Source organism: Balearica regulorum, chromosome 8 (genome assembly GCF_011004875.1).
Source record: "Balearica regulorum gibbericeps isolate bBalReg1 chromosome 8, bBalReg1.pri, whole genome shotgun sequence".
Lineage (NCBI taxonomy): Eukaryota > Metazoa > Chordata > Aves > Gruiformes > Gruidae > Balearica > Balearica regulorum.
The window spans coordinates 25,598,514-25,613,581 of NC_046191.1; the positions used below are offsets into that span (position 1 = coordinate 25,598,514).

At 38.5% G+C, this 15,068-nt stretch overlaps 1 protein-coding gene across 1 annotated transcript; it reads left to right on the forward strand.

Annotated features, from left to right (window-relative positions):
• The first annotated feature begins 1,701 nt into the window (after window positions 1-1,701).
• Window positions 1,702-12,790, forward strand: LOC104630268 (coagulation factor XIII B chain). The gene is made up of 12 exons (XM_075760169.1): window positions 1,702-1,886; window positions 3,672-3,872; window positions 4,382-4,567; window positions 5,007-5,183; window positions 5,332-5,508; window positions 7,186-7,365; window positions 7,708-7,800; window positions 8,475-8,657; window positions 10,491-10,694; window positions 11,157-11,339; window positions 12,054-12,295; window positions 12,767-12,790. Exons 1-11 carry the CDS (start codon window positions 1,817-1,819, stop codon window positions 12,263-12,265), a joined length of 1,866 nt encoding a protein of 621 aa, XP_075616284.1. The 5' UTR covers window positions 1,702-1,816; the 3' UTR covers window positions 12,266-12,295; window positions 12,767-12,790.
• Window positions 12,791-15,068: the final 2,278 nt, after the last annotated feature.

Below are 15,068 nucleotides of genomic sequence, written 5' to 3' on the forward strand. Positions count from 1 at the left end.
TGACAACGAGTTGCTTTATGGTAATCTCAAAGAAAAGAGAAATAGCGCTTTGTGCAGTTGTGCAGACGGCAAGCGAGAATCCAGCAGAAACTTGCTGCTTCTGCTGGTAATCCCAGTCAGTCTAAATTTCAACAGGAAACAAACCCATGGATTACACTGATCTTTGATTAACATATTTGCCTCAATTAGCGTGAACGAGCAGCCAGAGTGTCACAAATGGCTCAGTCTCATAAACAAAAGCTATGCTCATTCACGACTAGGGATCTGCGGTTTCGGCCCGAGCTAAACGAAGGTGATCAAGCGCAGAGCTGCTTGAGTGGTGTCCCTCAGTTTTATCGTGGGCAGACCTCGTTACCCTTTTCTTGTTTACGGATCCTCTTTGCACCGTGCTCCACCCCAGTCTCCTTCCAAATCAACAACCTTTTCCCCTGTTCATCCCAGTTTGCTTACATCTATATTCAAATTTGTTTTTTCTGATACTGATACCTAGGTAATGTTGACCTTGGGTGGTGGTACTGATATGGTCACAGCTGTACTAGTTGCCTTGCGAGATCTTCCTGACAGATCTAGTCCATCGTGTAAACACCCTTCATGTTCAAGGGAAATACAGTTTTTCTTCTCTCTTTCATAAACACAGGAATGAATAGGATGTCAAAACTCAGACTGAGACGAATTTCTGTGTGTTCTGGCCTCAGAACAAATAGTTTCCGGATGCACAGCAAGCCTAGATGGCAGCTGTGAAGGTAAGAATGCTCAGTACGCCCACATCTACTGGTTAAAAACTGATCACCAATCATTTTGTTTAACCGAATTCTTACGTCATTTCTTAACTGAGAAAGACTTACCAATTCGCATTACAATCATTGTTCATAACGTGACCAGGAAATAAAAGCTATAGTGAACATCTAGCTCACATCTACACGTCACACATCAAAAGCTCATTATATTAAATTGCTAAATCTCATTGTTATTTGTCTTCATTTTTAAATATCGCTTTACAATCATTCTATGATTCAATGAATTATAGAGAGAAATGAGTGCTTATTTCTCTTATCACACCTACCTATACAAACTGGTGGTGAAGTCCACTGTCCTTCGGAACAGTAGATTCTCTCAGATCCTTGCAAAAAATGATAGTCAGAGCAACTATACTGAACTGAAGAACCGCTGTCATATTGGGTCAGGGGTGGGAGAGTAAGGGCTCCGTTCACAACAGAAGGTGGAGAGCCACATTTTTCAGTTGGAGCTGGAATAACATTAAAATTTTTTGTTCATTTGTTTAAAAACAGACTCAAAAGGGGCTAGCTGTGTACAGTAAAACCCAACAGGCAGGTAATTGTAGTGACTATGCTCTTGATGTAAGAGCTTCCAGAATGAAGGAGATACAGAATGCAACTGGCTGGTTGTATGGGGGTAGGCTGGAGGAGGGAGGAATTTTCTATTTCCTCTTATTTCAGCCAAGGTAAATAATTTGGTAACAGAATGCCCTTTAAACTTGGAACTCAGGAGGTTCTGAGGGGAACAGTGTTCAAGCAGTTTAAATTGTTCCATAAGCTTGTTACCTGGTTTCACTGTAAAATGACAAATCCTGTCCTCTTTACTGATGTAAAATATGCCAGGTGGAATTCTGCAAGTCTACCGTTAGGGTATTTGGAGCACTAAAATAAATGGTGTTTTTGGTGAAACAACAATACATTACAAAATACCATGGACACGAAGGCATTTGTGAATACCTTTGACAATCCAGTTAATTATTTACAAGTGTCATCCTTAGGGAATTTTCACAGGTGGTGGAAACTGTTGATGGGAGACAGTCATGAAGATGAGATTTAAAAGCTGTTTTTTCTTCCTAGTTGCGCTGTATTCGGGCAAACTCTTTGCAGAAGGTAAATACACTGAATTCTATTGTTAGTAAACGTACATAGAATCTAGAACATGCAGTCTAGGTAACTTAAGTGCAACGTCTTTGCTATCTTTACCAAGAGTAAACGCTGCTTTTTAAATACAGTGTTGTTGTGGGGTGGCTGGTGGTTGTGATTCAACTGTTGCTGTAGCTCAGGGCTACAGATTCATACTTAAGCTTCAAAGCTGTAATATTGAACAGTTCAGACTTTTAGTCAGAAGAAGTTTCTTTTGAAACGTATTTGAGCGGTTTTGAGGCACTTACGCAAATTGAACTTTGTACTATTAAAAGGTTTTATATATTGGAGTGTCCTGGTGATTGAAGTGCTTTGGCTTACCTTACCACAAAGCAAAAGAGTGGGAGTTAAATGGCACCCGCAGAAGTTAGTCTGGGGTGGTTCCGTGTTTCCCACCCCTCTTTTCAGTATTGCTTAAAATTCCTGGCTCGATACGGTTTACGTACCACTTGAACTGCCAGTTCACAAAGCTGTGGACTGTATATGAAGGTACACCTCCGTTATTTGCAAAGGTGTCCCTTTTGTTGCGTTTCATTGTGTATCTGCTAATGTGTATTTAACTCCAAAATATTTGTTGCAACTACCTCTGTCTTCACTAGACTTTTGTCCTTATGCAAAGCAGTTGAAATTACAATGATACCCTTTGGAAAGTCAAACAAAAGGTATGTAGGTAGCAACCGTTTCTGTCTTTTAATTACTTAAAAATCTCAGTTAGCCTCAGGTGGGGTTTGTTGTTGTTTTTTTTTTTTTTTTAAATTTAGATGTGGTACAGTGGCTGTATGCAGGAGGGAATTATTAAAAAAAATATGTCGGTGCTTTCTATTCAGTAAAAATACGAAATTTGCAGAAAATTCGAGTAAATGTGGTAAGTTCTAGTGACGTTATTGAGCGAAGGAGCAATAGTTTGTTATTTTGGTTCTAATATATGTAGGGTGAATGCAGCAGTGCCAACTTGTGGGAGAGTTCTGCCCAGTTATAATGAGATTCATAGGTGATGATTCAGTCTTTAAAACTTAATTCTTCAGGTTAGATTGCCTTGTAATGCCATGGAGAGAATTCTTGAGACTAGCGAGATAATTTTGTAAGAAATCCAAACATAAGTATTGCTTTGAGTTTGTTTGTTTGTTTTTAATAACTTAATGTCATGTTCAGCACAACTCCTTTTAAAAGTTTTCTATTACTGGTTTGTTTGGGGTTTTTTAATTGCAGTTCTGCTTGTTCTTTCCTCGACCCCCATTTCTTCTTTCTTTTCCATTGACTCTGTTCTTAGATTTCCTTTCTTCAGCAAGTTCCATGCCTGTATTGCCTCCTGGCAGTTTGTCATACTGTTGTGATAACAATTGCTGAACGAGGAGCTATGGCATAGCTAATTTTGACACTGTTGTCACTGTTGTGGATTGTAGAGCAGGCATCAGTATGTTTATGCAGCAAAGGATGCTCGTGCTTACATCTTCTGGGCTAAATAGTGAGTCAAAGAAACGTGTCCTGCATTGGTTTTGCCCAGTTCACATTAGGAAATTTCATCCTACAGCTGACATTCTTGTGAATCTAACGAACGAAAGCTGATATCATTCTAATATATCTTACTTTTGGTGAGTCTTAGAAGACCCTTCATGTTTGTAAGTATTCAGAATTTCATTCACCTGGTTTGAAAGCCTGCATCAATCCAATTGATATCAAATAAATTCATGCAAAAAAAAGTTCATACCTGGGCTGAGATTTTTAGTGAGAAATATATTCATCTTTTTGCAGATAAACCTTGTGATTTGCCACACATAGAAAATGGACAGATTGCCCAGTACTATTATAATTTCAAAAGTTACTATTTCCCAATGCTTAAGGAGAAAAAACTCTCCTATTCTTGTATGGTGGGTTATACAACTGAAACCGGGACTCAAGATGGAAGAATAACTTGTACAGTGAACGGATGGTCTCCAGTGCCACAGTGCTACAGTGAGTTAGCTTTATTAACCTCGTCATCGCTTCTAGCAGGAAACTCTTCTACCTGGATTTCCTTGAACAGGAGCAGCAGCTGCATAGCAAGAGGGATAAAGTGTGCAAGTTAGAACAATAAGGTGAAATCAATCCTTCATGTATACAAACTATCCATGTTTATATATGGAATATTTTTACAATAATGCATACTTTAAGGGCTTTATTCATAAATGTTTTCATAAGAAATCCAAGAAAGTTGCCCAGTTTCCTCATTTTGGGAAAACTAATGGATAATTTCCTCTCAGCTGTATATTGTCTAGAGCCTCCTTAGCTCTAGATTTCTTGGTTGGTGTGTTCCATGTTATTCCCATTGGTTTGATGTATTTTTTGATTATTGTGGCAGAGTTTCTTCAATATGTCCAGAAAAGAAGATTAGATCAGGATAGCTAAAAAAACCCTTGCTTATCAGAGAATAAAAATATTCCATTAATTGTTTCCTTCTAACAAAGCTGTCTCCTTTCTTTTAGAAAAATGTAACAAACCTCTTCTGGAAAATGGCTTTTTTTACGGTACAGAAATGTACTTCAAAATACAGGAGAAACTGCAATACAAATGTCACCCGGGCTACCACGCTCCAAACGGTGGCACTGAAGATACAGTGCAATGTCGGCCAGAAGGATGGTCCTCCCTGCCAAGCTGCACTAAAAAATTTGGTAGGATTCTACATTTCTCTCCTTTACAATCTGTCTTACATACATATAATTCTGCTGTTCTTGCGGTACCCGTAGGCCAAACTGCCTATGTTAGGTTATCATTTGAATTCTTCTAAAGTGGGTTGTCAGCCATACCTCTTGCAATGAAGTTGTCAGATTTCACATGCTGCTTGTTATATGAATTGGTGTAGATAAAATTATATTAGAAGGAATCGGTATAGATGAAATCGCATTGTTTCAAATAAATCTGTTGCCATCCAGACTTTCTTCCCAAATGAAGACTGGAAAACTTGTGTAAACTATCACACTTTTACTTATTCATTACTTGCAAAGATTTTTGCTGCAGATATGACCACTTTTAAGGTATATCTAAGGAAAATTTTAGATTAATAACTTGAAAAGAGTGATTAATATTATGTATATGCTTTATTTATTTAAGAGTCGTGTCAAGTACCCAATTTACATCACGGCAGCTACTTCACAGCCCAACAAGAGCTTCAATTGAATGAAACGCTGCTGTACAAATGTGATGAGGGATATCATACTGCAGGAGGAAACACTACAGAAGCTGCAGTGTGTCTAACACATGGGTGGTCCCGGACTCCAAACTGCACTAGTATGTAATGGTCTGGAAAATAATTCTGTTTCAAATGTGATTTATTCTACAGATGAACAAAATTTTACAAAAAGGTTTGTTTTATAAGCTGTTGGGGTGGAGGAAATCTTCCTCAGCTGGTTTTCACTGCAGCTTGCTTTCTCCCTAGAAAAAACTTGCTCTTCTTTGAGTGCAATAGCACACGGAGGCTTCTATCCTGTGAAGAAAAGCTACGAAGAGGGAGATGTAGTTCACTTTTTCTGTGAGGAAAACTATTCTGTCAGTGAATTTGACCTCATTCAATGTTATTATTTTGGATGGCATCCAGAGCCTCCCATGTGTGAAGGTACCTTATTTTTATAGTTTTGCCATGTCAAATTCTTAGTGAAATACTAGCACCTTCTTTCACAAAATGCTTTACAAATTTGGAATAAAAATATGCTTTTTATACCAGTTCACAGCCTAAATAGAAATCAGGTGGTAGCTGAAGGACATGGAGCCAAGGTAGCAGGGGGGAGGCAATGAGAATTGGAATTAGTTTTCAGTGGACTCTAACAATAGAGCAGACACTGTCTCTTGCTGTTGTTTCTCTGTACGTTGTACCCTGGAATCAACAATTACAGGGAAGTTATCCAGACCCTGAAGCTCAAGTTAAACCATGTTCAGATTACTTGAAGGTTTAATCAAGCATGTTTAATCCCACCTTGCGAGGTGGGAACATGCCTCTTGAGAGGCATTAAGAATTGGGATCAGGGCTTGTGGTACTTTTCAGAGTTTTACAGCCTCACCAAACTGTACATGTTTTCAACAGAATTAACTAGAAGGGTTATCCTGAGGCTGGAAACACACCTCTAGCAATTACTATCACTTCCCCAGTCAATGGGGGATAACAGAGATTCTCAGAAAAGAAACTTTTGAAAGAATGAAAGGTCTAGTGAACCAGATGAGATATAGCACACAGCAGAAAACAATACAAATCGACACTTATGCTAGCTGAGAATTTATAATGTTGTTCAACATACCTTAATAATTGTGGGTCATTGTTTTATCTGGATAGTGACCCTTTTATGAGGATTACTTCTAAGCTTTAGGAGATCATGCTGCCTCATGGTAACAAATTCTCTGCTTTATATACAAGGGATGCCAGGTGTTGATGACGGAGGATGGGTCAATCAGTCATTTTTATTGGTTTAAGCTGAATCTGTGGTAGTCTTTTCCAATATATTTTTACAGGAATTTTTCCTGTGAAGTGTGTTTTCTAAAGCAAATTTAATAATCATTGTGGGGGGGGTGCTTGAGATTAAAAAAAAAATTATATTTATCCCTTAAAAATATAGATGTGTTAAGCACAGTTTTCAGTAAAATTAGTGTTTTGTAATTCCTTTATAGCTAATCTTGTGGAAGACTGTGATTGAGTAGAAAGATGAAATTCATCTTCCTTTTGTAGAATATAAAGTAGGGCACTAGAATCTCTGAATTAAATGCTGTGTGTTAGGACCTGTATTTATTCTGATGACACAGCAGGAATTTTTCTTGAGTAGAGCACAGAGAAGGTGGGGTGCTCAGGAGAATGCAAACATGGCCTAAATCCAATTTTGAGGATACAGTAATCACAAACTCAATTTGGGGATAGGAAATAGGCTATGATTATTGCTGCTTCTGTAGCATTAGAAGTAATACATAAGCTGCTTTAAATATTATATCAATGGAGGGTATGGGAAATCTCTATTTCCTGAAGTCCTTTAAAGCACGTTTCATTGAGTGTATGTGGAGAAATTACAAATTTGTTTATAGCAGAGCAATAGCATAATATCTCTTATTTTATATTTGTTGAATGTAAAACCACTTTTTTGTTCTGGTCTCCCATTTTGTTAAGAAAATGGGAGTAAACGATTATTCTGGAACAACCAAAAATGTCTTTTGAGGGCAGTCTTGATAGACTTGCATGCTGTATAGTAAAATTAATTGTGTTGTGGACTTTGTTTTGATTAGTGAGAAAACAATATGCATTTTTTATTTTCAGAGGTAAAAAATAAGTGTCCACCACCACCGCTTCCTCCTCATGCGCATATCATCACAGTTAGAAGAACATACCATAATGGAGACAAAGTTCACATACAGTGTCAAAGTACCTTTGAAATGCGAGGATCTGAGGAAATCCAGTGTGAAAAAGGAAAATGGACATCACCCCCTATTTGTATTGGTTAGTACTTTTGTGAAGACTGGCAACTGAACAGAAACGATTCTTCAAACAATACCTTCATTTTCTGGAGAGCATCAGTTTCCATATCTGCAAAATGTTTATGTCGTCCTCTGTTAAAATGCTTGAGAGGTAAAGTGCTGCATAACTGGCAGGCGATCCATTGTTCACAGGTTAAAAGGAAGGGATGATCCAGGTGAATTCAACTGACATCCGTGACGTGTAGTTCTCCCCTGGAACACTGATTTTATTACTTCTTACAACGCTTCAGTGTCTGTCTGTTTTGGTATTTGAAAATGAGTTGTTTCTGAGAAAACTGGTTCTAAGTTTCTGCTATCCTTACAGGAACTATGGATAAACAGGAATCTGAGGCACCACCATCACTTGAGGCAGATGCAGCCACAAGGGCAAGCAAAACATATCACAGTGAAGATATGAGTAGGTGAACATTGCTTTTCTGTTTAAAAGGAACTTCAATATTCTCCAATGCTATTATAGGCATTTTTGCAATGGCTCTTAATACTCTTTTGCTACAGTACAGTTCCTTACTCTCGAAAATGTTTGTGCGTGCTACAGATGTCAATGTAGCAGTCTGACAATGAATGAAAGGCCGTTGTTGCTTGTGTCTAGTGATTATAAACTACAGCTGTAAGCCTGTGCTTGTAATTTTATTTCATACGCTAGCATTTACATTCAGTCATTTTGTACCCCTTCTTTTAATGTTGTCTGAACGTGCAAATTCAGGAGTGTTGTGCTGATTCTTTGCTTAATAGTTCCAGTGAGGTTTCTTTTGTTTATTTTGAACTACACATGGGCTAAACATTTCAAGCAACAAATAAAGACAGTCTCATCACAGAAAAAGAACTAATCTGTATTGCGTGTAAACCAGCAAGAGTCAAATGTGGACATAGATGAGAAGTGTAGAGAATGCCTGTCTGCAATTTGGTAAGGCAAGTGTAGAGTTTCTGAAAACAAAATTTGGAAAAGAAATTATATTAATTTCCATTTTATTTGTATGTAAATTTTTGCTCAGTCCATTGCTAGTCCGATACTTTTGCCAGTGTTAATGTTGTTTTAGTGATCTAATTATCTATCTCCCTATCTCGTATTAGAAATGCAGCAAAACTGTACCTCCCCACCTGTGATTAAAAATGGTGCTGTTCTTGGTCCATTATTGACAAGTTACAAAAACGGTTCCTCGGTAGAATATGGCTGTCAGCGTTATCATTTTTTAGACGGACCTAGTACTGTTTACTGTGACCAAGGAAACTGGACAGAACAACCAACTTGCTTAGGTAAGTCTCATAAGAAAAAGGAAGTTTTATCATATGTCATATAGAAAAGTAAAACTGGAAAGAACTTCTAGATAATCCTTTCATGACCACCTTTTCCCTTTCATTGAAGTTAATAAAGATTCCAGAAACATGAGGATGAACCAAACCCAAATATACCTAGGCCACTCCTGCTGGGTGTCCTTGGGCCTGCTTTTCTAGGTGTCCTTGGGCCTGCCTCTGCTTTCCTGAGTGAGCCATTCTCGAACGTCGCTATCCCTGTTACCTAGGAGGATTCTCTAATTTCTTTCTCCGTATTCTCCATTCAGTTAATTTCTTCCTGTCTTTCAGTAGATGTTTAGAAAGAATGACTGCGGCCATTGCCAAAATGGTTTTTAGATATGATTAGCAAGGAATACAATGACTTCTGGGGCTTTCATTTTTAAACCTTCAGCTTTTGTTTTTGTTATGTGTCTTTATATCTATTATTTCATTCTAGACTTTCTAACTTTTCTGTGTTATTCTCATGTTTGCTGTTCAAAACAGCGTATAGAACTCCCATTAGGAATTTACCAATACTAGCAGGAATACTACTTCTGATCATCTACAAGAGTTGTTTGTTTATCTTTTCCTTCCTTCCTGTAATGAAATAATTCTATTTTACTAGCATCCTTTGTTAAATTGACTCACTTTAAGTTTGTAATCTACTGTGAAAATGCAAATAGATAACCAGTTCAATTTTAATTGCTTATTTCTAGATGAATAAAATGTACCTCATCTGGATTGAAAGGTCCAGGTCAGCATTCTTTGATCTGAATACTCAAATTCAACAAATCCTGTGAAATAATGAAAACTCATTTCCTATGAGTGTTATTTGTCTCCTAAGCATCCAAATAACCATTATCGTTCCCATGTTTTCTGAGATTTCTTTTCAACCCTCACCTAATCAGACCAGAAAGAGCACATACTGTAGTTAGTTTCAGGAAAATATCCATACCGATTTGTTGTTATCGTGCTGTCATCAAAATGCATAATAACTGATTTCTCCTTGCCTTTCCTTCAGCAAAGCATTAATGTTGGGAAATGATTCTTGTGGGACTTGTAGAAATTTATTTTTGTAATTGTCCCTCTGTCAGGCTTTATTGAAGTTGAATCATGGTTTCAAAAGTTAATGAGGTTAACTGTCTAATGGAAAGCAAAGCTACTTGATGTGAGCCTGGCGATAAAGAAACTTGTCAGAAAGCAACCAACATAATATTGACCTTGAATAACCTGAAAAAGCCCAAAGATGAACACAAAACTTCCAAAAGGTTTTCGGAATATCTCTACATTCTTTTACTGGTGAAAAAACAGAGAAAAAAAGCAAAGAAAGGGAATTGTCAAAACACTTCCTTTGGCTAACAGTTTAAAATAAACTATTTAAATTAAATAAACTACTACTATCCTCGAAGGGCTTACCAAACCTGTCAGCCAAATCTGACAGGTTAGTTTTGATGGATGACTATTTTCTTTATAAAAATCCTTTCAGGTTACAGTAAAAAAGTTCTTTTCATCTTCAGTGGTAAACCCAGGCTGCCGTACATTTACAAACACTTGTAAAAACCAGATTTTGTCAGAAGTGTGTTTTCTGTGATTTACTGTTCCCAGTTGAGGCTTATTTTTGCATATTATTTCTGTTACTTCATCCCATTTCTTTACATTTGCATTCTTTTTTTTATGCACCTATAGTTCTTTTTCTTGCAAGATTCGAAAACATGTTAGAAGTATTGATATAGAGTTATCGTTGTGACCCCTACAAAAGGGAGCTAAGAAATGACTTAAGGTTGCTTTTTATTGAAGTACACTCTTATTTCCTAGAACCGTGCACTCTTAATGTAACTGATATGAACAACAACAACATAGACTTGAAATGGAGGCAGGAAGAAATAATTTTCCTACATGGTGATCTCATAGAGTTTGAATGTAAGCAGGGATACAGTTTTCTCCGGACTACCATTCCATCTCCTGGGAGGACACGATGTAACCGCGGCAGACTGAAATATCCAAAATGCATTATGCAAGGTAAAACAATGCTTTTCTTATTGGCTTTTTAATTAATCAATCTCAGACCTATTTAGAAACAACCTGGTTTGGCAGTGCAGGCCTAGAATCTGTTGTAAATAATAGATGGTTGAGCTTTAACACTACAGACACACACAGATATCCCTGTACAAGACAGCTATATTGTTAAATATATCCAAGCGTAGAAAAACAATCCAGCTTCCTTTGATGGGGAAGGCTGTGGAAAGGAGGGAGGAGCTGTGCTCCAAGCCCAGGGAACTCACAGCTCTGTAGAAAGACGGCTGTAAACAATTCAATGCACACAAGGATTTCTTATGGCTAGAATAAAGCATAAGATTGCATTCTGATCGGAGACATAATGCAATAGCAAGAAAATACACTGAGTTGATAGATATCTAAAGCTACTGCTTGGCTAGCTTCTTAAGCTGAATGTTTCTCAAATGTTTTTTAATGTTATTCCAGCTCCAACTGAAAAATGTGGCTCTCCACCTTCTGTTGTGAACGGAGCCCTTACTCTCCCACCCCTGACCCAATATGACAGCGGTTCTTCAGTTCAGTATAGTTGCTCTGACTATCATTTTTTGCAAGGATCTGAGAGAATCTACTGTTCCGAAGGACAGTGGACTTCACCACCAGTTTGTATAGGTAGGTGTGATAAGAGAAATAAGCACTCATTTCTCTCTATAATTCATTGAATCATAGAATGGTTTGGGTTGGAAGGGACCTTTAAAGATCATCTAGTTCAACCCCCCCTGCACTGACCATCTTAACTAGGTCAGGCTGCTCAGAGCCCCATCCAACCTGACCTTGAATGTTTCCAGGGATGGGGCATCTACCACCTCTCTGGGCAACCTGTGCCAGTGCCTCAGCACCCTCTTCCTTATACCTAACCTAAATCTCCCCTCCTTCAGCTTAAGGCCATTCCCCCTTGTCCTATCACTCCGTGCCCTTGTAAACAGTCCCTCTCCAGATTTCCTGTAGGCACCTTCAGGTACTGGAAGGCTGCTATAAGGTCTCCCCCGAGCCTTCTCTTCTGCTGGCTGAACAATGCCAGCTCTCTCTAAATTCTGATACTTAGAATCTATAAATTCAATATTGTCAGCTAGAACTTTAAGATCTCAACTTTGTATTTTTCAGCTAGAGATGAAAGTTTTAATAGAAGCTAGTGCAAGCTTGTCTGGGGTTTTTTCTTTTTTTCTTTCCCTTAAATATGACATGCCTGCAGTATCCAAAAATACAGTGATTTCATGTAGAGTAAGAGAATGGGAAATAATCTACAGGTTTAGCGTAGACTGGTCAAAATGATGCGGTTTCAAAAATAATTGATTTACTGGCACTGATTATGTCTCTCTTCTTTAGAGCCATGTACTTTGTCAAAAAATGAAATGGAGAAAAATAATGTGCTGCTGCAAGCATTCTATGTGAATCAAGTTTACTTTTACCATGGGGATTATGTTGGATTTTACTGTAAGCAGAACCATTTTGGAGCAGAATCCGGTAAAACTTTATTTCAAGTGCAGTGTAACAGAGGACAGCTGATGTATCCAAGATGTGTTGAAAGAGGAAAATAAGTATGGACTTCAGGAAAGCCTATAGAAAAGGTATGTACATTTTCTTTCTTTGATATTAACAGCTGAATTAAGATGCCTCGTATTTTCAAGATCACGCCAGTCAGCTCTGAGAAATGAGTGTTCAGCGGCAGAGGGAGGGAAATGGAAGTGCTTTGTGGTGTGAGGACTGGGAATGCAGCAGAAGAATGAAATATTGGCGTACGCGTGGAAAACTTCAGATGAAGGAGATCTACAAGACTTACAGTGCTAAACTTGGGGATGCATCACAATCTGGAGGACTTGAGCAAAGCACCATGATGAGGAGAGGCTGAGCAAGTAGTGCCCTTTGAGGATATTGTTGGTTTTGGTAGCTTTTGTGACTCCAGAATATAGCTAAATTGAGATTTAATTTCATGCCCTTCAAGGTTGTGATGTTAAATGATGTTAAAATCTAATTTTACAGAGAGAAAGGAGAGGCTTGGGTTTTGTACATCTTAACAGCACCCATGTCTCCTTTCACAGGTAAAAAGCCTCTAAAGGACAAGGCTTGAGGGACAAGAAAAAAAAAAGCAAGTATTAAATAAAAAAAAAATTGTGTTTAATGGATGTATGAAACCATTTAAAAGCCTAAAAATATGCAAACTCTACTCAGTAGTTAATCATTATTCTTAAAACAAAAAAAAGTCAAGAAAGTGTCTTTGTTTTGTTATTTGAGAACATTTAAACTATTAAAATATCTAGTCCAACTACTTTGTATGATTTCCTATGACGCTTAAACATTGGGACTCTTGGGGCTCTGCCTTTGAACGTGTTGTGTGACTGAAGATACGAAGACAATTCAGGAATACAATGTTTGCCTTGCATCCATTTTAGTATATTTTAATACAAAAAGTCACTGTAAAGGTCTCTTCTGTATTTTATCTCAAAACATGAACAATGATTGTAATGCGAATTGCTAAGTCTTTCTCAGTTAAGAAACGACGTAAGAACTCGGTTAAACAAAATGATTGGTGATCAGTTTTTAACCAGTAGATGTGGGCGTACTGAGCATTCTTACCTTCACAGCTGCCATCTAGGCTTGCTGTGCATCCGGAAACTATTTGTTCTGAGGCCAGAACACACAGAAATTCGTCTCAGTCTGAGTTTTGACATCCTATTCATTCCTGTGTTTATGAAAGAGAGAAGAAAAACTGTATTTCCCTTGAACATGAAGGGTGTTTACACGATGGACTAGATCTGTCAGGAAGATCTCGCAAGGCAACTAGTACAGCTGTGACCATATCAGTACCACCACCCAAGGTCAACATTACCTAGGTATCAGTATCAGAAAAAACAAATTTGAATATAGATGTAAGCAAACTGGGATGAACAGGGGAAAAGGTTGTTGATTTGGAAGGAGACTGGGGTGGAGCACGGTGCAAAGAGGATCCGTAAACAAGAAAAGGGTAACGAGGTCTGCCCACGATAAAACTGAGGGTCACCACTCAAGCAGCTCTGCGCTTGATCACCTTCGTTTAGCTCGGGCCGAAACCGCAGATCCCTAGTCGTGAATGAGCATAGCTTTTGTTTATGAGACTGAGCCATTTGTGACACTCTGGCTGCTCGTTCACGCTAATTGAGGCAAATATGTTAATCAAAGATCAGTGTAATCCATGGGTTTGTTTCCTGTTGAAATTTAGACTGACTGGGATTACCAGCAGAAGCAGCAAGTTTCTGCTGGATTCTCGCTTGCCGTCTGCACAACTGCACAAAGCGCTATTTCTCTTTTCTTTGAGATTACCATAAAGCAACTCGTTGTCATTTGCTAATAACGGAAGCCCTCTCTTGGGCACAAACGTGTTTTGTGCATTTTATAGCTTGGAAACCAAAGCACAGGTCTGAGCTCTCTTGTCAAGGTCACACTGTCTGTATCCGAGCCGAGAACTGCATCGGGGTCATCGCAGCTGGAACGCTGTCCTCACTGGGTGTTTAGAGAAAAGTAATTGCTTTTGGAAATCAGTCTCTGGCTGAAATCCGGCACCCCGAAACTGCTATTTCTCAGTAACCTGAGCAAAGCCATAAAGTTATCACGCTCCTTAATTCTGCTTTTCATAGAAGAGTACCCTTTTCCTTACTCGTTTCTCACACATACGCACGCAGAATACTGACCTGCGACACTCACTAAAGTCAAGGGCTGAACCTGAATTCCCTTGTGAGGGGGCAACTGCTCATCTGAACACTATTCTCGCAGTGAGACAAACACATCCTTATTTACCAGAAAGTTTAAGGTCACAGCTAAAGTCAGTCAGTCCGTTGTATCATTGAGCTACAGGCAGGGAAAGAAAAGACGGTGCTGATATATTTGACTTTTACATTCATTTTTCTATAGTGGACGTTTCTAACTTAATAACTTAGCAGGGATATTACGTTTGCTGATGTGCTGTCACTGGTATTTTGAAGGACACAGGGTAGCAGCTGGACTCCTGAAATGCCTCACAGCGAAAAGGAACTGCAACGAGGTGGCAGTTGGGGCAGCGCCTTGCTCTCCCATCAAGGCAGCAAGACTCACACTAAAAGCGCGAGGATTCCCAGCGAGGTCCCTTCAGTGCAGCTGTACAGGAGATGCCAAAAGGAATCTTGGCATTTGTGCAACTTGGAATATATATATATATTTTTTTTTTTTTAATTTTTACTTGGAGTTTGCAGTACAGGTGATTTGGTCAATCACTGTATTATCACTAGCCCTGTATTCATAATATCGGTTACTATTGTTCATATATCGTCAAGATTTCTTCTCATTCCGTTACCGACACCGCATATGGTTTTCTGCACCGCTATTTCCACC

Excerpts from the sequence above, each read along its gene's own strand:
- LOC104630268 (XM_075760169.1), top strand. The coding sequence starts at position 1,817 with ATGAAGATGAGATTTAAAAGCTGTTTTTTCTTCCTAGTTGCGCTGTAT. Across the intron at positions 3,873-4,381 it reads TCCAGTGCCACAGTGCTACA|AAAAATGTAACAAACCTCTT; the intron begins GTGAGTTAGCTT and ends CCTTTCTTTTAG. Across the intron at positions 10,695-11,156 it reads TCCAAAATGCATTATGCAAG|CTCCAACTGAAAAATGTGGC; the intron begins GTAAAACAATGC and ends ATGTTATTCCAG.